The sequence below is a fragment of the Hyaena hyaena genome, unplaced genomic scaffold (genome assembly GCF_003009895.1).
Source record: "Hyaena hyaena isolate Hyena2069 unplaced genomic scaffold, ASM300989v1 scaffold_315, whole genome shotgun sequence".
In the NCBI taxonomy this organism is placed as follows: domain Eukaryota; kingdom Metazoa; phylum Chordata; class Mammalia; order Carnivora; family Hyaenidae; genus Hyaena; species Hyaena hyaena.
Genome location: NW_024080948.1, coordinates 1,936,780 through 1,962,684, shown reverse-complemented (window position 1 = coordinate 1,962,684; position 25,905 = coordinate 1,936,780). Strand labels below are relative to the sequence as shown.

Here is a 25,905-nt window from a genome sequence, read left to right as displayed (position 1 = left end):
GTCTCATCTTTAGGCGTTTGGCACATTTGCAGACGTGGCAGGATAGCAAATGCTCCTTGCCTTTTCCCCTTGACACCTCCAGGCGGCGGAGACAGGGCCAGGGCCAGGCCACACTCGCACTGAGGGGCCTCAGGCATTCACTGACCCTCTCTGGTGCCCCGCACGTGGAGATGGGACTCAGCAACGGCCCTCTCAGCTCTGAGCTATCTTCTAGACTGAGGCAGGGCATCAAGGACGATTCGCTGAACCATATCAGAAGGCCATGTTTACATCCCACCCTCCCAACATGGGCCTGGAGTCAAGAAGGGTGGGTGGCAACGAGCTTGTGGTCTGGACCAGACAGATTGGATCCAAGTCGCAGCTCTGACAGCCCTGGCCGTGGGACCTGGAGCAAGTCACTCACCTCCCTGAGCCTCAGGTGCCCTTAGTATAAACCCAGGACTGCTGACATCAGCCTGAGTGACTGCGGGGTAAATGAGGCAAGGCTGTACCCAGGGGTGGGTGATGGGGGTCCCCTGGGACCATTGCTTTGTTCCCTTGGTTCCCAGTCATGCCTCATTACTTATTCCTTCCACACATATTCACGGAGATTCCTGAAGGGGGTCCAAGGCAAAGTGGGTACTAATTACTGCCGAATGAATAACTAAAAAACACCTGCTATGTGAGCACACACTTCACTTCATGCTCTCAGGCAGTCTGTGAAGGAGGTGATACTATCCTTCCTACCTTATGGATGAGGACACTGAGGCCCAGAGAGGTGAAGCACTTTGCCCAGGGCCACCCAGCAGAGGCAAAAATGGGATTCAAACCTATTCTCTTGAGTGAATTAATTAATGGGGATGTGTAACCTTGGAGGCATTGAGGAAGAAGCTATGGGCAAGGCTATTACTTCCTTCCCCCAAGTTAATTATCTGGACTAAATTAGGATCATTACCGCTCAACAAAGAAAGGCCCCTCCTATTACAAGCAGTGATAAGAGCAGCAACAACCACTCACATTTATTGAGCGCATACTCTGTGCCGGGCCCTATGCTCAAAGAAGCCACGCCCACTATGCTCCTCTCAGCACACTAGTACGTAGGCGCCACTATTATTCCCATTTCACGGATGAAAAACTGAGACTTGGAGAGGTTAGGGAACGTCCCCCAAGTCATACATCATGGAAATGTTGGAGCTGGGACTCAGACCCAGACTGTCCTCAGGACACTCTCTCTCTGCCCGCTGTAGAGACATCCCCAGAGGGGCTTTGGAGTCAGGATTCTGGCTGAATCCCGGCTTAGCCACTCTCCCGCTGTGTGAGGCGGCTCCTCAGCAGTAATGTTGGGATAGTGATACCGATCCTGGTGGGGACCAGTCTCCACTGACATGACGAGTAAAGCTGAGGGCAGCGCCTGCCATGGTGTGGGCGCTTACTTCGTTGTCACTGCTACCATCCTCATCATTGTCCCCGTGGGAGTGGCGGTCCAGAAGGCAGGAAGCCCCTTCCACAGGCCACGCTGTGCTGGGTTCAGCTCCTCTGACAGGTGCCCCAGCGCCCCGCCTACCCCTCATGGGGGCCCCGACCCTCCTTCCCCCAAAGCCGGGAAGCTGGAGTCCCAAGGCTGCCTCCAGGCAGGGATGTGGTTCACGGGCAGCCACAAATATTTACCTTGGAGACCTCAGCCCGGCCCAAGGTCTCAGCCCAGCCCAAGGTCTCAGCCCAGATGCAAAGAGTGCCTTCCTGGACTGGGGTGTGTAGGATATAAGGTTAGACTTCCAGCCCCAGTGTCCGAGGAGAGGAGCGGACTGCGGACTCCAGCGTGTTCAGGTAAAGGTGTAAGAAAGGGCCAGAGAGCTGAGGGCACCAGAAAGGTGCTAAGCTGGAGACACCTGCTGCACTCAGGTCAAGAAAAGAAGGGAGGCTTGGCCCAGAGGTAAGATCCCTTAGTCCCCTAGAACCCTCCTAATGGAAGGTAGAGGCTCTCAGCTCTCAGCTCCCTTGCCCAGAAGACCAAAGAGCAGTGATGAAGGAATCAGACTGGCTGAGTCTTTCCCTGGCCTGATCCCAGTGACATAAACCCACCCTGCACACACCAATTGTTCTGTCCCCAGCTCTATGCTGGAGTGATGTGGGGGACAAGAGAAGTATCAGACTAACCGGGCCCTCAGGAAATCCTCAACATAGGCCAGTGTGATACATGCTGTGCTCAAGGAAAGACAAGGGACATTGTGGTAAAGGGCAGTCAGGAAAGGCTTCCTGGAAGAGGTGGCAAGCTGAAGTTGGCTGGACAAAGGAAGAGAGAAAGGCATCCCATTGTAAAGGGAACAGCATAAGCAAAGGCCAGGAGGTGAGATATGATGTGGTGGCTGTGTGTATGGTGCTTGGATCCAGGGAGGAGACACTTTTTCACAGGAGGGATGCTAACATACTATTGGCTCCCTGAGCACTCTGATCAGAGGACAGGGTGGTGTGCAAATATACAGAAGGGGACATAAGGTCAAGATGCCTGAAAGAAAAAGATTATGGAGTGGGAGTTGAGCTTCCTGGGCAGAAGAGCAGTGTACAGGGCAATACCTCTCTGTCTTCTGGCTTTGATTCCAAGGTGGTTCCTTCTGACTCCAGTATTAGTAATACTAGCTGTCATCATCATCATAACAGCTAATATTCATGAACACTTTTGGCTCATTTAATCTTCCCAACAACCCTGTGATATAAGTACTATAATTACCCTTATTTTTACAGATGGAAAACTGAGACTCAGAAAGGGTAAGTGACTTGCCCAAGATCACACAGCAAGTGGTAGAGGCAGGCCTCCAGCTTGGGTCTATCTGGCCCTGAGGCCCATGATATTTCTCCTCCACTCTGTCTTGATGACTCAGACCTGCTCAGTTTAGCAGGCTCAGATTCCCCATTCTTCCAAGGCTCCTGAGGCCATTCATTCATTCAGCAACCATGTATTTATTAAACGCCCACTGTGCGCCAGGCACTGTGCCAGATGCTTGGGACACAACAGGAAGCAGGCAGACCCAGTGCTCCTTCCCAGAGCTCACAGCCCAGGCATGAAGACAGATGTTGAGTCACATAGCAAGTGTCTCGGAGAGCTCATTTGCTCCAGCTGAGAGACACATGTCATCCCGATGCCATGCTTGTCTGTGGCAGCAAGAGACCCACCTGCTGCGCCAAGCCAGGGCTTGGATCTCCAGGTCAGCACCTTCCCTCCCTCTAAGCAGGAGGCAGAAGTTGGCCTGGGGGCTTGGAGCCTGAGCCAGGGTGCAGGCTGGCAGGCTCAGGACCAGCTCCCAGGGGCTGACGTTCTGCCCCGGCGGGGGAACAGGGGGAACAGAGAGGCCAAGGAGCCAGAATACCCCAGTTCCTTGCCCAGGAGGCACCCATGGGCCTCTTCCCCTCTCTCTCTCTCTCTCTCTCTCTCTCTCTCTCCCCCTCTCTGCCTTTCTCTCCCTGGCTCCAAGCAGCCACCCATGCCCTTCTCAGGACCCTGAATATTGGCCAAGCAAACCAAGCAAACCGCTTTCCTGCCATTTTGTGTCCTCCCTGAATACCATTGCCCTCCTTACTCCGAACTCCCTGTCCTGGACCGACAGCAGCCCCCAAGGCAGCATTTCTCCAAGCTGGTCCAGGGCCCCTGGCTGCAGTCAAGGGAAAACTTTACAGAGAAAGAGAAATGTGAGCAGAGCTTAAAGGATGAATAGGAGTTCAGTGGTCAGATAAGGAAGGGGGAAAACACTACAGGAAGCAGGAAGAGTTAGAACAAAGGCACAGAAACAGGAGAGAATAGGGTATGTTCTGGGAACTTCAAGTAGTATGGAATGGCTGGAACTTTATAGAGCAAGAGGGGGGTAAGCAGGAGGTGAAGTTGGCTGAGGTTGGGCTGTAGAGGATTTTAAGTGCCAGACTCTGAGAGTAGGATACTATTTCATTGTGCCCATTTGCCAGATGAGAAAACTGAGGTAGAGAGGCTAAACTGATTGTCTAAAGCCACACAACTAGCAACTAGTGGCAGAGGCAGGACACAGACCCAAAGGTCGGGCTCCAGAGCCTACACTCTTAACCACTTCACTGAACAGCCTCTTCTGGACTTTATGCCTGAAGTCACCAGGCATGGTGGGCCTGCCCTTGACCTCTCTGCCCAGCTCACAGGGGCTTCTGTGCTCACCCCAGGTTCCTTCACCTATCACCTGCTGCTCACTGATCCCCAGAAAGATGGCTGGCCCATTAACCTTCACCCTCCTCTGTGGTTTGCTGGCAGCGACTTTGGCCGGAGCCACCCTCAGCCCCCCTGCGGTTCTTAGCCTTGGCCGTGAGGTCATCAAAGAAAGTAAGTCTTGGCTGCCCAAGCCTCACCACCATAAGGCAAGAGGGCAGGTAGAGCAGCCCTCCAAATGAGGGAAGGAGTTCCCCGTCGCTGGGAGTGTACAAGACACAGCTGCAATCCCAGGTCTAGGGTGAGACTTGAGTGGATGAGTTATAAATATTGGGAGTGTCTATGATCTCAAGAGTCCATGATTCCAAGATACTCCTTTAAATTCCATGAGTCCACTGGGCCCCTTCCTTCTTTATGTCCCTCCAGAGCCTCCACTGACAAGGCTTAACATTTTGCCAGCTGGCAAAGGAGGAATATTTACAGGGCCCACCTCCGTTATCAGAGAACAGACAAAAAGATGGCTTTGTGGCTGAGAAGCCATAACACACCAGGACTCTGGGTCACAGGGGGGTACACACAGCTGGGTCATCCTGCCCGGGGGTTGAGGGAGCTGGGGTATTTATACACCAGTTTCCATCAGTCATGGGCTGACGGCTGCTTCTGGAGTCACTTTTGAAGCAGCTGGGACTTCTGACCTGCTCTTCACACAAGCCAAATGGGCTGTGACCACCAGGGGCAAAGTCCAGCAGGGACCAGGACCCAGGACTCCTGGCTTCTCCTACCTCCGCTCAGCATCTTGAGGCTCTTTGGACAACAGGACCATATGATGTGGGTGCCAGAGAGTTGTTAGCAAGTGCGTTTGGGCAGCAAAACAGCCCCCAACAGGGTCTTGTGGGTTTCCTACCTCTTGGCTCCAGAGTTTGCTGCTGGCCAGTGGGAGGGATGCGGGTCCATGCGCCAGTATCCTGCAATGTTCCCACAGAGGCTGGCAGTGCTCAGAGTGTGAACAGTCCCACCTATGCCCCTACCTTAGTCTTTATGAGAAAATGACTCATCCAGACCATCATCCTCGAGGCCACATCTCCACAGTAGACGGTCATCCATCCCCTTGCCTTACGTCCGGGTCCAGGTAGCCCTGAGTGATGCCCCTCCCCTTCTGAAGCCACTGCGACGCCATCCGTCTTGCCCCTCCTGTGGGGCCCTAATCTCTGGGATCTGCCTCCAGGGCTGACACAGGGGCTGAAGGATCACAATGCCACCCACATCCTCCAGCAGCTGCCGCTGCTCAGCAGCATACGGGAGAAGCCAGCCGGGGGCATCCCCATACTCGGCAACCTGGTGAACTCCATCCTGAACCATATCATCTGGTAAGTGGAGAGGGACCAGCTAGGCGCTAGCTCCTTCCCCACACCTCCTTCAGAAGCTCCCAGAGGAGTGAACAGTGACCATAAGAGAGTGACACGGGTGACCCCAGAGGAAGGTCACCTGGAATAGGAGAGTGAAGAGATAAAGTGACACTTCTCGGCGGAGGTAACAGGTGAGCCAATGACCCCGTGCTCGCCAGAAGACAAAAAGATGGCCTTCCAGGCAGTGGGACCAGCCTGGGCAAAGGCACAGATGGGTGACAGTCCATTAGAGCAGCTGGCACTCAAGCCCCCAAAGCGAGGACTGAGGTCAGCAGGGCCACATCATGGAAGGTCTTCCAAGTCAGCCCACAGATCTGGGATTCATCTCCTATGTGGCAGAAAGCCATGGGGGCATTTTGGGCAGTGGTGGAGGGGAGGGAGGGGGCCAGGCCATGCTGGGTAGGAGTCAGGGGATAGGACGTGGGCCCGGCTGCTGGCTGGAAACCTCTGGCTGGCCACCAGGGGAGACAGGAAAGATGCAGGGCGGGTTTGGGGACGATGCTCAGTTGAGCATGAGGCATGCATCTCATCTCTCCCATGTCCCATCTAGGCTGAAAGTCACCACAGCCAACATCCTCCAGCTGCAGGTGCAACCCTCAGATGAAGGCCAAGGGCTGGCGGTCAAGATCCCCCTGGACATGGTGGCTGGACTCAACACGTGAGTGTCCCCTCAGTCAGACACAGCAGGCCTGAAAGGTCCATTTACACATCGCCCCTTTTCTCCATGCAGGTATCTGGTTAAGAGAGTCCCAAGCAGAGGGAAGAGCAAGTGCAAAGATCCTGAGGCACTTGCTTTGGCCAAAAAATGGCAAAGTGTGGAGAGAAGGGGGGGGCAGAATGGTGGGAGGTGAGGGCTTTGTGGGGTCTTGTGGGCCAAGGTGAGACCTGGCTTTTACTGAGCGAAATGGGAACCACGGAGGGTTCTGAGAAGAGGAGGGACAAGACATGATTTAACTTCTAAAGAATCCCTCTGGCTGCTGTGTTTGGAGGCAGAGAGGGCATCCAGAAGCTACTGTTCAGAAGGAGAGTGATAGCTTGGACCAGGGTTTGGAGGCAGGAAGGTGATGAGCAGTGGTCAGACTCTGAATATGTTTCAGAGGTAGGTGGAGGCAACAGGATTACCTGATGGACTGAATGTCAGAGGGAGAGAGGTCACGACCGATCCCAGGGGTTTTGCCTATGCAGCTGGCAGGATGGAGTGATCAGCAACCAAGATGGGAACAATCATGAGAGGAGCAGGTTTGGGGAAGGAGCTGGAGTTCAATTTTGTACATGTTAAATTTGCAGCACCTGTAAGACATCTGGGTAAGGAGTTGGGTATAATTTTGGGAGCTACTGATCTATGCAGAGGATTTAAACCAGGAGAGGGGTCCAACACCCGAGCCTGGGACACGGTGGGGTGGGGTGGAGACTGGGGGAGATGAGGAGAGTCAGCAGAGGCGCTTGAGCTGGGAGGTGAGGCAGAAGACAGAGACAGACAGCATGTTTGCCCCGACCTGGGGCTGAGACAGCACGGCCACCCCTACTCCCAGGCCCCTGGTCAAGACCATCGTGGAGATGCACATGCAGACGGAGGTCCAAGCCATCATCACAGTGAACACCAGTGAGAGGGGCCACACCCGCCTCGTCCTCAAGGACTGCTCCAACAGCCACGAGAGCCTGCGCATCAGCCTGCTGCAAAAGTGAGTGTGGCCACCTGCCGCTGGGCTCCCACCACGCCCGGGAGGGAAGCTGGGTGGTGGCCTGGCCCCATTTTACAGATGGAGAGCACTGAAGCCCAGAGAAAGAAAGGGACTTATCCCCCCCTGACTCTTGAGCTGAGGCTCCTTCCAGGGCATCTGTGGTGCCAAAGAAAGTTCAAGACATCGAGAGCAGAAACAAGGATGGTGGGATTTCAGGTATCATGCCAGGAAGTGGGGCAAATATTTGAAGGTGGAGAGGAGCCACATTCCTAGGGCCCCTCCAACCACCTCAGGAAGCCTTGAGTGGAGCATTGGGTAAAAACATACTTTGGAGTCAGGCGAATGCATCACCTTCATTTACTGTCTGTGCAATGCTGGCAAGGTGTGTCCCTATGGCTCCACTTCTAGGCCACAGTGAGAGGACGAGATTGGGCTATAGCCATAAGCATTGAGCACTATGCAAGGCAAACAGCAGGTGCTCAACACTATGCTTCCCTCCACTTCTTATCAAGAGAATGGGGAGAAATGCCAATGCCATCATCCCAGTCTCCAGCACACATTTCTAAAGACAGCCCCTAGTTTGGGAGAGCTCTCTGCCGCCATCCACATCTGGCTCGGGGTCTACTCCCAGCCCTGTCTGTAACAGGCTGTGTGACCACCAGCAAGTGCCTTCTTCCCCCGGGCTCTGAGTTCCTTTCTGTAAAACAGCGTCAGCGTCTGACCCTTCCTTATCTCTCTCCTGTTCTCTTCTCCGGAAGGCTCTCCTTCCTGGTCAACTCCTTAGCCAACAAGGTCATGAGCCTCCTGGTGCCAGCCCTGCCCAAACTGGTGAAAACCCAGGTGAGTGGAATCAGGGCCTCTCTGGCCTGCAAAGATTGCTCCCCTATGGGTCTGGGGTGGAACTGCAAGCTGGTGCTAAGGGACCCTGTGTCTCCATGAGTTAGGGAAACTCTGGGCCTGACCATTCTTTCAGCAGATCATTGAGGTAAAGGTAACAGAACTGCCAGAAGTCATTCAGGAGGCCTTGAACAGTGATGCGCTGATAAATTATTATTAACAACTGACTCTTGAGAGGTTGAGGGGAAAGGAAGCCTGATTTGTAGCACTTGCTGATTTTTCTGGTGTAAACACTGCCTCTGAGGCCAATTTCCAGCTACAATGTGAGGTCAGTGAGCAGAGTTGGGAAGAACGGCACAGGAGCACACTACTGTATGGTACTTCTGCCACACAGATACAACAGACTTCAAGAGCAATAGATAAAGGTAAAGGATAACGAAGTAATCAGGAAGTGATGAGTTTTGAATTCTCAGGAGCTTTGCTTTTATTTATTTTATTTAGTTTAAATTTTAATAATGTCTGGGTTTAGCACATGGCTCAGAAATTCCTGAAAAGCTAACCCTTGGCCCTTGCAAAGTGGTAACAGTCTGATTCTGGCATCCAAGCGTCTCACATCAACCTGTAGTCGTCAGGGGTCTGTCCCCCACCAGGCCCTGCTGGATCTTTTTTTCTGAGGCAATACACATACGTCAATCTCAATGTATACATCCCTTATAACTGAAAGTTGGATTCATCCACTTTGACCATTGATTTCCACTGTAAGTTTCAAGATGGGTTCACCACAGTGGGCTTCCTGGAGTTCAAAACACCTTGTCGGATAACTGATGCCCTTTATAATAAAACTTCTTTGAATTGAAAAGGTGATATAATAACTAAAATGGGGAAAAGTGCCCATAATCCTTCTACCTTAACTTGGTAGCTATTCTCTCTTTTGTGTATATATTGCCTTCCAATTTCCATCCACATGCATTCATAGTTTTATGTGCTATTCTCAGCATCAATATAATTTGATAGTCCTTAAGCTATACCCATGTTCTATGCCACTGTATAATATTCATAATTATAATAGCTGCTGCATCATACTTAATACTTTACCAAACTATTCAGAGAGACTTCTAAAAGGAATCTGAAAGTGAAGAATTTTGTAAAATTTGTCTCTTCTTACATGAGATATTTTTTCTTTTAAGATTTTTTTTTCTACTTAGAGGTGGGAGTTTCTTAAAATAGAGTCCAGCTAGAAATTTTTCTTACCAGTCTCCAGCAAACTCATATTTTAACTGGCATAAAATACCACTTCACTGGCTAAAAATGTATTTTCCACTAGAAATTATGGCATAAAAATGCTCTTTGCATAATACCTGTTTTTAAGGGTGAAAAGTTAAGTGTAATGAATGATATGAGAAAACTGGCATTCTGTTCATCACCATGGTTTCCTCACCATGACTCAGTGGATTTGATTCAATGGTCATGTGAATATCTTGCCTGAAATGAAGAGAAAAGGCAGAGCATGCTTATATCTGACAGGAGCCCACCTAGAAAATGCTGAAGCCCTTTTCAGGGTAAATATGTGGGTCCCAGCCCAGCTGCACATCAGAACAAGCTGGGATAGCTTTTGAAAATACTGACAGATACTCCAATGTCATGGGTGGGGGTGGGGCCATAGTATCCCAGAGGGTTCTAGCTGGTATCCCGGAGGATTCCAATGGGTAGTCAGGGTTGAGAGCCGCTGGTGGAAATGGAAGAGAGTTGTGAGAGACAATTCCATGGTGGCCAGTGACACCCTTCCCATGAGGAACGGCTGGTCCTTGGCAAGTGAGTGGGTCTCCGAGCTCAAGCCCCTCATCCTCCCTGGGTTCTGGGCTGATAAAGCAGCTGGGGGCAGGAAGTGGGTTTTTCACAGAAAAAGTTAACTGTTCATAAAAAACTTCCATAGGAAAAGTTTCTCAAAGTGCCCTGTCCTCTCTCAAGAGTGGCAATGGGTGGTCAAGCAGAAGATTCTTCCTCCAGAGATACTGCATTTAAGACAAAGTGACAAAATCTCAGTGCACTGCCCTGGAAAATGGGCTGCCCAGAGAACCAGGCTCTTGAGTCCCATGAGCAAGTGAGTGGAAGGTTTAACCTCCTCCTTAAGCAAAACAGGCGAGGCCAGGATTAGGTTAGGCCAGAGTTTCCTACCTTCTGCATTACTGACAGTTGGGTCATATAACTGTTTGTTGTGGGTCATATAACTAAACACTCTGTGGGGTGTTTAGTGGCATCCCTGGCCTCTGTCCACTAGATGCCGATAACACCGCCCCTGAGCTGTGGCAACTAAAGATGTATCCAGAAACTTCCAAATATCTCCTAGGCAACAAAATCAGCCCCCTGCTGAGAACTGCTAGCAGTTTTAGGGGAAGAGGAGCTCACTGGGCAAAGGGACGTGTTGGAGCTAGAGACCCACAAAAGGAACAGAGATTGTTCATGAGTCTGGCTGGGTCTCCCTTGCCGGTCCTCATTCTAGAGTCTGACATGCAGAAGGAACTCGGTAAACAGTGGCTGAGTAAGTAAGTGAATGAAGAAATGAATTCTCCACTTCCTTCTTATGGAAAACGTGAGCTCTTGTGAACAGGACAAAGAGTCAGATGGGGAGGGCAGCTGGCTGGCCAGGTGCACCATGGACATGGGGTAAGGGACAAACCACTGCAAACGATCCCTAGGGCTGGGGAGGGCTCTGGACGGCACAGATGGCTGGCGGAATGGACGCAACAGCACACCCTTAATCCCATAGACAAACACCTGTCTAGCCATGGACACATGGGCTCAGGCTGGGTGGTCTAGGCACGGATCACCATGGGGTTGTGCTCTGGCCCCTCAGTAATGGGACCTCTACATTTGCGCTGTTGCAGCTGTGTCCTGTGATCAAGGAGGCCTTTGAGGAGATGCATGAGGACCTCCTGAACCTGGTGAGGGGTAGGTGAGCCCTCTCCCACCTTCTTCCTTTGCTGCTGAGTGGGCCTCCACGCTTTGGCTCTGCCCAGAAGAGGCCTCCCAAGTCACATCTGAGCAGCAACTTGGCCCAGCAGCAAGAGAATGAGCATCCGTGGACCCCTCCCAAAGATAAGCAGACAGGAATTCACCCCAGCTGTGACTTCACAAGTACCTACTATGTGCAAGTTTATGTGAGCCAGATTTCTAAGTTCGAATCCCAGGTCTGCCACTGACTTGCTCCATCACTTTGGGAAAGCCACTCCACCTCCTTATCCTCAGTTTCCTCATCTGTAAAATGGGGCTTGTACATCCCTACCTCACAAGACTGTTAGTGAGGATTACAAGTTTACAGGGAAGTCCCAGGACCATGGCAGGTGCTCTGTCTGGCACAGAGAAGAGCTTACAAATGTGAGCTGAATGGATGAATCAATGAATGAACAGATGATACAGCAACTACTGTGGCCTTATTAGAGAAGTAAAAACAAGGGAAAAGACAAAATGTGTGCTCAGGAAGGAGGTCATTTCTCCCTTCCCAAGAGTAGCAGAGATGGGAGGACTCAGGCTTCTCTCCCTACCTCACAATTGTGCTGTCCTCAGAGGTCTCTGAGTGGGGATTAGCAGGAAGAAGAAAATTCTACCATTCACTGTTTCAGGATTTGAAGAAGCTCACTCAAAGGATGACCGGGGAGGAGGGGGGAGAAGAGAATGGAATCAGTACACACTGAGCACCCAACAGAGCTGGGCTGGGTGTTTTATATACACTATCTCAGTGACTCCTCAGATAACTCCATGAAGTGGCATCATTACCCCATTTTACAGAGAAGAAAACGAGGCTCAGAGAAATTAAGTCATTTGTCCACGTTCACAGAGGAAATTAGTGATAAGGAAGGTTTGAACTCAATTCTGCAAGTTTCAAGTCTGGTGTCATTCATATAGGAGCCAACTGAAATAGGTACCAGTCCTGTACAACCTATGAAGCAGATATTATTATTATATCTATCCCCCCTTTTAAGAGGAGAAAATTGAGGTTCAGAGGTAGGAACAGAATAGCCAAGGCTACTGAGGCTCGAACAGAAGTTGTCTGGCTCTTCTGTTCCTCAGGGGCAGGGCAGGAGGTCCAAGGACTCACTCCTCCGCCTGTCCCTGAACCCCTCTGCAGCCCAGACCATTCTCTGCCCAACAGCCAGGGCAGGTGAGACACCACTGCCACCTGGCGGCCAAGTGGGGCATCCTGAGGAACACAAGGGATCCATTGCATAGATGGGCGTGCGCTAGGCACACTAGGGAGTGGGATGGGGGAGCAGATCACCGTCCTCTGGAGGAGGTGGAGAGTTATAAGCATTGTTCGATCTTGTTCCAAACCAGGACTCTGGCACAGGACCGACTGGGTTCAAATCCTTTCAGAGTACGACCTTGAGCAAGACATTTTGCTTTTCTGAGCCTCAATTTTTCCATCTGTAAAATGGGATTAATAATAGGACCTGATTGGTAAGGTTCCTGTAAAGACTAAACGAGTGTAAGTGTAAAGGTTTAGCACAGACTGTGGCCCTTCACATATGCTCAATAAATGTCATTCCCATCGTCATATCAACACTGCTTTCCTGCTCCTCCCTACAAACCAAAAGCCCAACCAGCCAAATGCAGCCCCCAAAGCCCCCGTCCAATACTGCCCTCCTCCCTCACAGAACTTTCTTTCTGTCCCCAAGCAGCACCCATTTCCCTCGGCTCTAACCGCCTGGAGTTTGACCCTCTGTCTCCTGCCATCAAGGGTAATGTCATCCAGCTCAAGCTGGAGGTGAGTGTCATGGGGCCTCAAGAGTACAGCGGGGACATCACTGCCCTTCTCTCACAGCCAGAGATCAGACACCGTGAGTCTGTTTCAGGGGAGAAGATACCGCTGGGGTTAGGACCCACAGACCAATTTAGAAAACTCTCCACGGGCCGAATATGTCCCCTGTACACCATCCTGATGGAGGGACACCAGCAGGTGGAGTCCAAGGGCTACACGCAGAACTCGGCCCCACTGCCCTATCCTCCGACCCCGGTTTCCCCACTCAGAGGCCAGAGTACGCACCGGGGCCTTCCTCTCAGGCAAGCCCTGCCAAACCCCAAATATCTGATGACTTTGAAACAAGAGCCCAGGATCTGGGGATCACACAGACCTAAGTTTCTCTCCCAGATCTACAATGCCCTGGCTGTGTGACTTCAGACAAGCTTTGTCATCTCGCTGAGCCTCAGTTTCCCCATCTGTAAAATGTAGACAATAAAGTCACCAAGAAGATGAAGTGGCTGGCAGAAGGGGCCGCTCTCTATAAAATGTGGGTCCCCACCCACACACTGAGGGACCAGGTCCACCTGGAAAGCCTGAATCCCAGACCAGTTTTCATGGATCTTTTGGGAAGCTGCCACAATCCAACATTTTTATCGATTTTGTTGCAGTTTTGAGTTGTTCCTTCACCCAAAGGGTTTGTGGGACATCCTCAGAAACCTAAATGCTAAATATGATCCCTAGGTTTTAAAAACAGAGATTAACTGAGGGGTCCTGGAGGAGTAGAGGTTGCTGGCCACCTGAGATAACTCATCACCTCAGGCAAGGTACTGAATTCCAGGCTAAGCTTCTGGTCAGCAAATGCAAAAAGGGAAATAGGCTGAATGGTATCCATTTTCTTCTAGGTTGCTATTGGCTGAGACTTTGGACTTAAGGTTCCCAGCCAACTCTCTGCTTTGTGTCTCCTTAGGCCAAGCTGTTGGACTATCAAGGAAAGGTGACCAAGTGGTTCAGAGAGTCTGCGGTTTCCCTGACGGTGCCCCCCCTGGACAACAGCCCTTTCAGCCTCACTGTGAGGCAGGATGTGGTGAACGCTGCCGTCGCGGCCTTGCTCCCTCCAGAAGAACTCATAGTCCTGCTGGACTATGTGGTAAGTCTTGGCGTGAGAGGATGGGGTCCCCTCTGTCGCATCACGGGAATTTCTGGAATCAAGGGGTCTGAAGGACGCCCTAAGCCTCTGAGCAGGAATCCCATGTCGGGCTCAGTTTAAATCCCTCCAGTAATGAAGAGCTCCTCTAACAGACCCTGCCTCCGACATATCGCTCTAAAGCTGCAACTTCCCTTGTAACGTCCAGCGCCAGACCTAGTTCTGTCCTCTGGAACCTGTTACAATGGCTTCCTCTACCAAATAAGAGTCCCTTCGCACCAAAGGGCATCTTAGATATTGATTGGTTCTGGGGCAGCAATCGTACCCCTGCTGTCTACTATGGGGCTCGTGGCAGACATCACTAATCGATCAGGGTCCTCCTTACGATTGAGCCTAGTTGCCAACACAGCATCAGAATCCTTCTATCAACCTAGCATAGCAGACAATCACCACCCATCAGCTGGAGTGTGCCACCTCCTCCCGAGTGACCAAAGGGGAAACTGAGGCCAAAAGTTATGGGAGGGTGGCAGGAGTTCGGGTCAGCTGACAGGCAACACATAACCAAGGTCTCAGGGATTAGAACTCAGAGTAAGGAACCGAAACGATGAGGAAAGAGGAATGGTCACTGGCAACCACATTCATGGCAATAGTAAGAACTGGGTCACTTCTCTATGTCCTCAGGGAGCTTCCCAAGACCCAAAACCACCAACAACTAACTCACAGTAAAAGTCCAGCCCAGTGAGGACCCCTCACCTCCCAGCAGCTGACACAGGGGTTGTTTTCCACCAGTGACAGTCATGGGGCCTGGACCATCAGGCCCACTAGCTTTTCTGGGGTTCTGGGGATCCGGGCAGTGGTGCTGCTGGAGGCGTCTCCCCTCTCCCCTACAGCTGACCCACTCTGCCTTCCCCTCGTCCTCAGCTTCCTGAGCTGGCCCGCCAGTTGAAGTCAAGCATCAATGTGATCAGTACCAAGGTTGGTCCACTTGCTGTCTGCAGTTTGATGGGTGCTTGCTGTGATCTGTGCACTGTCTTCTGGGGAGTAAAATACATGTAGGACTGTTCTGTTTCCTTCCAGCCCTAGTTTCTGCAGCAGACCGGGTCCCTGTCCTCACAGGGTTTCAGTCTAACAAGGCAGTGCAACGTGCACCAATATTACACAGATAATAGTTCAGTTACAAGTGTGGTAACAAGGATGGATTCCAGGGGTTATGAGGACATTACTGGAGCACCTGATATCCGGGAAATTAGAGAGGGCTTCCCTGAAGAGAAGGGTATTCCAAACAGGGAGAAGCATGACCAAAGGCTGTGAGATGGGGAGAACAACTCATTCCAGGCCCTGAGAGAAAGACAGTGGCTGGAGCCCAGAGAGGAAGTAGGGAGGCCAGGAAGGTGGACAGGAGCCAGGCCACAGGGGCTACATGGGAGGCCTCGTGCGGATCTCATATCTTTGCAGGCTGCACAGCAGCTGGGGCCCACACAGTTGGTGAAGATCCTAACTCAGGAGACCCCGGAGCTCCTTCTGGACCAGGGCAGTGCCAATGTGGCCCAACTGATTGTGCTGGAAGTATTCGCCACCAATGAAGCCCGCCGCCCCTTCTTTACCCTGGGCATTGTGAGTTTGTCTGTGGCATGAGCAGCAACCTGGGGGGCCTTCCTGCTCACTGTTCTTATTCACACCCTCTTGCTTTGCTAGCTGTGTCCACCACTCTTGTCACCCAGCAGGGATGGGGGAGGTGAGGTTCTGAACCAAGAATCAGGAGCTTTGGTCCAACTCTGGTCCTGTGACTTTATTAGTTAGGATCTTTGGGCAGAAACTTAATTCATGTGCACAGAACTGAAAAGTCCAGATGGTCTAGCTTCAGAAAGAGCTGGATCCAGGTGCTCTAACAACGGCATCTTCATTCTTCTCTTCCCATCTGACAGTTGTTTTCCTATGTGCTGCCTTCCTCCTCAGATTATCCCCTCATGGAAGTGCCCTAAGCTCTATCAAGATAATATCCCATCAGGTTGGCAACATCAGCTGAAACAGCCTCTTTCCCTCCCGGTAGTTCCAGCAAAGTCCCAAAGCTAACTCTCATTGGATGAGCTCGGGTCATGTGCCCATTTCTGAACCAATCAGTGTGGCCAGAAAAATATACCTGAGTCAGGAGTTTGGCTCTATCCAAACCACACAGACCGAGGGGGGGAGGGTAATTCCTCTTCTGAAATAGGAACAGAACTAAATCAGCTCCAGGTGAGCTCTGAGTTGATTTTCTCAGTAAGCCCAGCAGCTCACATCTCAGAGTTTCCATTTAGCAGGAGGACTCTGTGGGTAAAGGTATGGACATGGGGGATCACCAAGGACAATCCCAATAGTATGGTATCTTAGGGTCGGACTCTAGAAACAGCCTGAGAGAAGGATTCTCATAAAAGTAATGTATCAAGAAAGGCTGCCAGAAGAGCCCCATAGAGGAGATTTGAGGGGGGAGGGGTTGTCAACCACATCCACAACAGAGGGCAAAGGGAAGAGACAAGGCAGGATTCATGTTTGGGCACTGGAACCATCCCTTAACCAAGGAGTCTCGAAGTATCTCACTGTTAGCAGAAGACTAAAGTTGACACTCTCTTACAGCAGGGTTGGTGCGTACAGTTGTACAAGTTGTCCACACACACTGTCAGGGGGTGCCGTTCACACAGAATGCAGGATGCACAGGGCCCTGGCTTCCTATATTCGAGGATATTCTGATCCCGCAACCCGCAGGAGGAAGGGACTGCCCATGCCAGCCTCACTCTTTGGTGACTTGGCCCCTCCATGGCCAATGGCAGGCACTTCTCAAAAGGCTACCAAGCCCAGACGTGCAGGACAAGTCTGCTCTCTGGGTGCATCTGACCTGGAGCTGAAGCCTGGCTCTGCCCCCAGGCTCACCCCAGCCCACAGGTCAAGTTGATATATATCTTTGATGCCCATATTTGAGATCTTGCTAGCTTCTGACCTTCCAATAATAACAGTGGTTAGCATTCACTGGAGGCTTACTGGTCTTCTTTGTCCCTCAGTTTCTTCACCTTTACAATGGGATAGTAATAGGAGCCACTTCACGGGGTTGTGAGGATCAAAAGAGATAATCATATAAAGTTATTAAAACACTGCCTGATGCACAGGGAGGGCTCTGTGCATCTCGGCTGCAGTCATCGTCATCACTGCCCACAACAACCCCATGCTGTAATCTGGTCAGCGGATAGTGGTACAAATACTGTCTCATTTAACAGAAGAGGAAAGTGAGGCCCGGGGAGGTCACACTTTCCCAAAGTCAGAGCCAGTAGCTGAGATCTAGACAGTGTCGGCTTGACCCCAGATCCTCCTTCCATAACCCCACGCCCCATGCTTGACGCAACTCCTGAAAGAAACGGGTTCTGGGCTTCTCTCGTTGCAGGAAGCCAGCTCAGAAGCCCAGTTTTATACCAAAGATGACCGACTTATGCTCAACTTTAACGAAATCAGGTAAACATGTAAATCACTGTCTCACCCTGTGACCACGGGATGTTTCACACCCTGGGGCATGACAATGGAGTAGAGGCTACTCCTGGATGGGCAGAAAGGTGTCCTTGCCTGAACTATTCCACCTTGGGGACCAAATGTCGGAAAGGACAGTGGCCTTGCAGCAACCATGGGAACAGCCTGCCCAGCACCACCCCCTCAGCCCATTCCGCACACCTCCAGCCCAGATGCTGACCCCAGCCCAGAAGCACAGGGCTCCAGCTGCCTTTTGTACTTCTCCCCACCCCCCATAGCTCTCCTATTACCCCAAAGGGAGTTTAGGGGTTGCAAACTAGAGCCTGCTGGGACAAGTCAAGCTCTACATAGTAGGTGCTCCATAAATAGTTGTTGAATGAAAGAAAGAAAGAAAGAAAGAAAGAAAGAAAGAAAGAAAGAAAGAAAGAAAGAAAGAAAGAAAGAAAGGAGCCTCCAAGGGGCCATTCTCACTGGCATCTTCTGTTGCAGTTCTGATCGAATCCACCTGATGAACTCAGGCATTGGCCTGTTCAACGTGAGTATTAATAGATCATCCCTGGGGCACAGGGGGCAGCCCAGGATGGTCCACTTCAAAAAGAGACACTGACCAGGATTTGCTTTGAACAAGGTCCCCACAGGCAGCCCCATGGCGGGCGGGCCAACTTCCACGTTATCAGCCACAAAGTCCAACCTCCTGACTCTGGTGTTTACTGAGCACCTGCTGTATGCCGGACACAACTGAGAACATGCCAAATACTCACAGACACACAGATACACATTTGCTTTGGTCCTAAATGAGAAAAAAAAATCCCTTCTTTTTGCAATCTCACTTTGCTCACATAGACTCATCTCAGAGATGAGATGGGCAGCCCCTGGACAGCCCCTTCCCTCTGGTCCTCTGTTGGGCCAGAGACAGAGTGGATCAGAGACCTCAAACTAGCTGCATCCTGTCTTCTGCCATGGTTTTGTTTTGGTTTGGTTTTTGGTCCTCATGTTTTGTTTTGTTTTTAAATTTTTTTCTGCTAATTTTTCAGTGGTCAGGTTCCCACATGAAAATCAGAACTTTTGGCTTCACTGGAGAAGTCAAAACTCAGGAGACAGGGTGAAATTCCCTCAGGGCAAGTTCAGCTAGAACAGAGCAGAGGAGACCCAGATGGGTTTGTATTGCCCCCAGCCTGTCTGGTCCCCCCTGAACCCTCACAGCTATGACTGGCAGAGGCCTGGGATTCCAGTATCTCTCCCGGCTGCCCTGGCCATGGGGCTGGGCCATACCCATCCTAGGAATGGCCAGGGGGGGCTCTGAATCCTCAGCCAGCGTAACAATGCCCCTCTCTCTCACAGCCTGAACTTCTGAAAAACGTCACCATTGAGATCCTCACCTCTGTCCTGCTGCCAAACGAGAATGGTACGTCCCTTTCCTGTCCATCCCCCACTCCCTAGGGCTTTGATGGTGGGTGCTTCACTCCTCCTGCTTGTATCTCACTTTCTGTCCCGTCCCCGGAGCTGACTAAATTCCACCTCCTCCAGGAAGCCTTCCTGGTCACTCAACTAGAAATGACCTTTCCCATCTCCAACTTTCCAGTCCAGTTCCTTTACTAATGCCAGTACGTAGGCATGCGAAGATGAACCAGGCAATGTCCCTGCCTCACAGGGCTGATGGTAAACAGATAACTAGAGCACACTTAAGGTGCCTCAGGTAGACCTGGGTTCAAGTCCTGATTCCCCTTCTTGTTGGCTACCTGCCTTATCCTCCTAACTCAGTTTCTCCATCTGTAAAATGGGAAAATAAAAGTACATTGCTCAGGCACATAAAGGAGACAATGACTATAAGGGGCTGAAAGAGGAGCCTGGCACAGTTGGGTCTCAACATCTCTTAACTATTACTGATGTTTGCATTGGTATTTGTGTTACTGGTGGTTGAAGTCAAGAGAAAAGGTGCAATTACTCTAATTAGGCCCCAAGTTGTAGGGGAGGGGAGAATTACTAACCTATGCCTACTATGCCTTTTTCATTATTTTATTAGAGTAGGAAATCTCAATGTGTAGACACAACCCTTGTGAATGACAGGATCGTTCTTTAGCAGAGGTGTGGGAGGAGGTGAAGAGTGCCCTTTGGAGCCACCAGCAACTGGTGCTGGAAGCACGGGGTGGGGAGATGAGGCTAGACAGATGCTGGGGCCAGAGAACAGGCAAGAAGCAGGAGGGACAGTCTGAACTGGGTGTGCCAGGCCCCACATTTCCTGCCTATGGCTGCTCAATCCCACCCCAAGCCCACCAGTCTCTGACCACATTTGTTATTTCAGGCAAATTAAGATCCGGGGTCTCAATATCAATGGTGAAGGCCTTGGGATTCGAGGAAGCTTCGAGCTTTCTTACCAAGGTGAGTGGGGTTAAACATCCTGCCCCAGGGAGGGCACGGTGGCTGGGGGAGCCCTGTGCTGGGAGGTAGGGCCTGCACACCAATGCTGACCCCACCGGTTACTCATGGGGGGGCTTGAACAAGTCTCTTCTCATGGCCTCACTTCTTCATCTGTAAGTGTAAGAGTGCAACTCTCCTAGCCTGGGGTGCATTTGCCTCCAGCTCTTTCTGTTTGCCTGTTATTCATTCATTCATTCATTCATTCACCCATTCATTGAGTAAGGCCTGGCACACAGTAAATGCTCAATAGATGCTCGCCAAGTAATGTCCCCTTGACGCCAACTAGAGAGGGGAGCTATGGCAGCATCACTCCCACCCGCAAATATTACCATTAATAATATTTAATGGCCCATAATCACTCTGTGCCATTGAACAGCATCTTGTTCAGTCTTCACACTCACCCTACATGGTATATCCTGCTGTAATCCTCATTTCGCAGGTAGGGAAACTGAGACTCACGACTGGCAAATCCATTTCCAAGGACACATACACAGTAGGTAGCAAAGCTGGGATCTGTACTGTGCACCTGCCCTCCTAACATCTGCTTTGGGCCCCAGCTTCTATAAGAGCCAATGACTGTGAGGTGGGCCCAGCTCAGCCAGCCGGCCAGCAGGCATTTACTGAGCACCTACTGTGTACCAGGCACTGATCATCACAGTGAACGAAACAGACAGAAACCCTGCCTTTTTGGAGTTTCTAGTTCACTCTAGGTGGGGGAGACATTGAAAGCAGATTTTTTTAAAGTTTATTTACTTATTTTGAGAGAGACACAGTGTGAGTTGGGGAGGGGCAGAGAGAGATGGAGACAGAGAATCTTCTCAAATAGGCTCTGTGCTGCCAGTGCAGAGCCTGGCGCAGGGCCTGAACCCACAAAACCGTGAGACCTGAGAGGAAATCGAGAAAAGGATACTTAACCAGCTGAGCCACGTAGGTGCCCAGAAAGCAGAATTATTAAGAATTAAGAAAATTCAGGGCACCTGGGTGATTCAGTTGGTTGAGTGTCCAACTCGACTTTAGTGGAGATCACGACCTTACAGTTCATGAGAGATCAAGCCCCGTGTCAGTCTCTGTATAGCCAGCACGAAGCCTGCTTGGGATTCTCTCTCTCCCTCTTTCATAATAAATAAAGTTTAAAAAAAAAAAGAAGAAGAAAGAAAAAGAGGGGCTCAGTCGGTTAAGCATCCGACTTCAGCTCAGGTCATAATCTCGTGGTTCATGAGTTCGAGCTCCATGTCGGGCTCTGTGCTGACAGCTCAGAGCCTGAAGCCTGCTTCCGATTCTGTGTCTCCCTCTCTCTGACCCTCCCCTGCTCATGTCTCTCTCTCAAAAATAAATGATTAAAAAGAGTTTTTAAAAAAAAACAATAATTATCATAATAAAATATTGGAGGAAATTTAACAGGTTAAGTTCCTTCCATCACACTGAGGTTGCTTTTTTTTTTTTTTTTAATTTTATTTCTAGGAGAGAGAGAGAGAGAGACAGCATGAGCAGGGGAGGGTCAGAGAAAGAGGGAGTCACAGACTCTGAAACAGGCTCCAGGCTCTGAGCTGGCAGTCAGCACAGAGCCCGACACGGGGCTCGAACCCACAAACCGCGAGATCATGACCTAAGCGAAAGTCGGACGCTCAACCGACTAAGCCACCCAGGCGCCCCGGTTGCTTTTTTTTTTTTAAAAGGCAGAGCATTTTTAAAAAGTTAGCTGGCCTGGACTCAGTGAATCTCCCCAAGTATCTGCATTTTATGAAACTTCTTGGGGAGTTTTGGTGATCACCTAGCCTCGGGGACAATAGTCCTACACAGTCCCATACTTTGCATGCAGATACTTCACCTGTACTCCAGACCCCTGTACAGCGTCACTCTTCACAGACAAACCCACTCCTCTGACCCATCCAAGAATTCTGTGTGAGTTCAGGGTCATGATTCCCAACACCAGTAGTCACCTTGTGGAAGACACATCAGCACAAACCACAACAAGGTAGGGGGTAAAACACTGAATTGGCTTTTCTCCTCCAACTCCAGGACTCCCTTGTGATCATCCCGGCCTCCCAGTAGAACCCTGGACCGCCCTCCTGTCTCCCATGAAGACTGGGATGGTGGCCCACCAGGGCAGGCTGGGTCCCAGTAGGAGTATGGAGGCCAGCTCTGTAGACTGTCTCTCTCTGCAATAAATAAACACTTGTCTGTGACTCCTACAGTGTGGAGTGTATCTTTGTCCCAATTCAGGAGTCATTTGCAAGTTTGGGAACCGGACATCCAAGCGACATCTGGGTCATGTTTAGGCACATCTCAGCCAATCCGGGCTATGCCCAAGCTATGCCTGGGCCATATGTGGACTATATACAGATAACGTCCAAGATCATGGCTGCCTCCTTGGGCTTCAGGAATAAGGAGGTCCTTCCTTCTGTGTCAGCCTCAATAACACCTATGGTTGGACCATCTCTTTGGTAGGGGACACATGATTTATTGATCTAGACAGTGTGATGAGTGGAGGGCTCTCTGAACAGTGTGGCTCTGGAGGCAAATGAATTGGGGTTTGAATTCTGGCATGACCCCCCAATAGTAGTTTGACCTTTGGGATGTGGCTCTGTGGGCCTCAGAGCCCTTCTCTACAAAATGAGGAGAATCATAATCCCCACCTTGGAGGGCTATCATGAGGATGAAATGAGAGAGAAGTGTTCCTGGCACATGGGAGGTACTCAGACAATGTCATCTGTGGGTGATGTCATTGTCACTATTGTTGCCTGGACTTCAGGATGTTGGGCCTTATCACTAAGGGCCCCTCCCACTTGGACGGTGTGTGACTGCTATTGTCTCCCTGGCCTCCCTGATGTTGGCAGGTTCAGGACAGACAATAGGGCCCCTGTTGCCCAGGACACAGAGCCCTTCAGTCACACAAAGGCCCTCACAGCAAGGGACAGTGGGTATCTCAGGAAAAGGCATTACCCACCTTCAGGGCATAAACAGGCATGGGAACAGCCGGGGAGGGCAGCCAGGAAGGAGTTTTCCTGTCTACAAGATGGGCTAGGCTACGAAGGACACGAGGGGACAGGACAAGACCCTGCACGAGACGCTTACACAGGGTCGGCAAACACTGGCTGTGCAGTTGCTGTGTGCCAGGCTTCGCGTGGCAGCTTCCACATACACCCCCGACTCCCAGACACACTTCGCCATCTGTTCCCCACGCATCATCCCACCATTTTCCTAAATCCTACCGGTTCTGAGGTTTCAACCATCTCTGACCAGGAGGATGAGAAAGTCAATCTCCACCTTGTCTGGGGCAGGTCCCTTCTGGCTCCCTAGGGCCGTGCAAGGATCTGAGGGGAAGGGAGGTTTCGAGGAGCCCGGAAGATGAGGCAGGGCCTCTCTCTGGTCTCTGGTCCCATCTGGTCCCAATGATGGGATCTCTGTGCCACCCACGATCCTGTCCAAGGGCAGCGCTCCAACGCCCAGCCTGAGGCACTTCTCCAAAACAGCCATGGCTCCCAGGTTCCAGCCATGCATGACCTCTTTCTGGAGGAGCGGCTTCCTGGAGGTTGATGGATAAATAACCCATTTCCTTACCCCCTGGGAGGGGCAGGGGGCAACGCCAATGCCGCACAGCACCGCACAGGACAAGCCCAGGTGCCCAAAGGGGTCACTTGCTCGCGAACACACCTTTCTGGGCCAGCTCCTTCTCCACCTCTCTTTCTCCCTCTATTGGCAACTCCCAGAATCACCTCTCAAATCAGCGCCTGCACTCAAATCTGGCTCTCAGGGTCGGCTTCTGGGGAACCCAAACCAAGATAAGCGTTTGTTCTGCAGGTATCATGCTGAAGGTCTCTTCCCCATGGCCTCTGGCAGCCCCACTTGACAAATGAAGAGTCTGAGACTCTGAGCACACACCATGACTACCAAGCAGCCCCTAACCATTACCCCACACTGGCCCCCTCCACTCTGTGCCTTCATCTCCGCCTTCCCCCCAGCCTACAATCTCTACTTTCCATAAAGAAGGATGAGGGTGGTCTTCTGTCCCAGCCTCCTTCTGTTTGGGGTCCCAAAACAAAACTGCCCTCTGACACCGCTGAGGCAGGAACCCCAGACCTGGAGCTCCAAGACTCCACCGCCTTCCTGGGTTGGGCGAGTGAACACTGCCTCCTTCAGAGTTTTAGCTGCAGCAGCAAATGAAAAACACCAAGGGATTCCTCAGTAAATTACTCTGCCTCGCAGGAAGTGTTACTGCCTTTGTTTTACAGATGAGAAAACAGGTAATAGCCAGTGAGTTGCTGGGAACCCAAGCCTCCCACCTGAATCACGTCAGGATAGTGACCCACTTTTTTTATTCTTCAAAATAGCAGTGACAGCTAAACAGCTTCTGGTCCGTGGGGACCACTCAGTCGCCAGACAGGGTGAAGCACTTCCTGTGAGATTAACATTCCCATTTTACAGATCAATAAACTGAGGCTCAAAGACAGACAAGAAGTCCTTTCCAGGGCTTCCTTTCATGAAGGAGACCCCCAGAAAATTCCCCATCTCACAGCAGAGATTAGTCAATGAGGGGAACAGACAGAATCCATAGGGCTCCAGTCAAATTCTTCCCTCCTGTCTGGTTTAGAGAGGCCACATTTGGAAAGGAAAGGGAGATCTCTATGCCTCTGCCAATGTCCTGCTCCAGTCCCCAGTGACTCAGATGAGGAAGTTAACCCCAGAGCCTTTCTGTGCTCCAGACAGGAGGAAGAGGACAGCACCTGGCAGTAATGCTGAGACCCTATCAACAGATACGAGCAGGACCCACCAACTTTTAGAGCATCTTCCAACCAAAAAGTCCATGATTTTATGACTCTGAGATTCTAGAATAAGTACATCCCATCAAAAATATGCTACTGGATCATACTAACATAAGCCATTTGCTTTTGACATTAACCAGGGTGAGAACTCCAGAACTAGCTAACATTGAACATCGACCTTGCACTTCCTGGGCAGCTGCTGGCTCCCAGAACCCACTCTCCCACCATTAGCCCCTCTGCCCTGCGTGTCCAGCTTAACACCTACCCTGACCATGCCTCTGAGTTGTGAATGGGAAAATAATTATTCATGGGGAGAATCCTCAGAAAATCTAAAAGCCACCTAGAGATGAATGCAAGCGCAAGTGTCGTTCACATGACCATGGGCAGCAGTTAATGGAGTCCATGCTGACACTACCAGCTGTATATACTCACAATGGTGGCACCAGGATTCCCAGAAAGGGAAATTCCCCCAAAAGGACCTCTGCCCACCAAATTTCCCTTTTGATGGGCAGCCAGTCCCCTCTGGGCCCTGATTTCAAATCCCACTTTTGCCACAGTGGACATGCTGTGTGACCCTGAGGAAGTCATCCAACCTCTGGAAGCCTCAGTTCTTTTCTCTGTAAAACGGAAATTAAAACAAGTGACTTTGTTGAACCCTTCCTATGGATCGGGCCTTGTGCTGACATCTGTATGAGCTACTTCACAATCTTCACAAATACTGAAAAGACCTAGATGGATAGATTTATTATTTATTTATATTCCCATTTTTTTCAGACATGAAAAGCGAGGCTCAGAAGAAACAGTAACTTGCCCACAGTTACACAGCTACTGAGTGACAGTGGGGATTTGAACCCAGGCCCGTGTGGCCGCAGAGGCTTGGCACAGAAAACATGTATGGAAAGGGCTGGCTCTACCGATCTCCTGCTGTTCTCCGCACACCCCAGAGAGCTCTCCTACTCACTCAGTTCTGTAGCCACATCCTGTACTGGGAGCCTCCTCAGGCTCCTCCCAAGAGCTGAAGGCTCTGCAAGGCTCTGATGTCATTCCTGAGGGGAAGGACCCACCCCCAAACCACAGAGCCCTGTCCCCTTCCCCCCTGAGGTCTGCTGGCCCTGGACCCAGTGCCTGCACCATCAGGCCTCACTGCTGAGCCCTATGAGTTTTGGCCAGGATTCCCTTGCCATCTGGTGCCAGGAGGACCCCTTTCTCCACAGAAGATCTCCTCTGAGCAGAAGCCCTTGCCCCACCCACCAGGCTTCAGAGCTCAGGTTATAAAAGCTGTGC

The 25,905-nt window shown here is 51.0% G+C and overlaps 1 protein-coding gene across 1 annotated transcript; it reads left to right on the top strand.

Annotated features, from left to right (window-relative positions):
- The first annotated feature begins 4,200 nt into the window (after nt 1–4,200).
- BPIFB1 (BPI fold containing family B member 1) lies at nt 4,201–21,939 on the top strand. The gene is made up of 15 exons (XM_039248676.1): nt 4,201–4,315; nt 5,367–5,508; nt 6,098–6,205; nt 7,080–7,229; nt 7,988–8,069; nt 10,952–11,015; nt 12,743–12,828; nt 13,772–13,951; nt 14,870–14,923; nt 15,404–15,562; nt 17,361–17,428; nt 17,930–17,975; nt 18,782–18,845; nt 19,743–19,819; nt 21,878–21,939. The coding sequence occupies exons 1-15, from the start codon at nt 4,201–4,203 to the stop codon at nt 21,908–21,910; spliced, it is 1,428 nt and encodes a 475-aa protein (XP_039104607.1). The 3' UTR covers nt 21,911–21,939.
- The last annotated feature ends 3,966 nt before the right edge of the window (nt 21,940–25,905 follow it).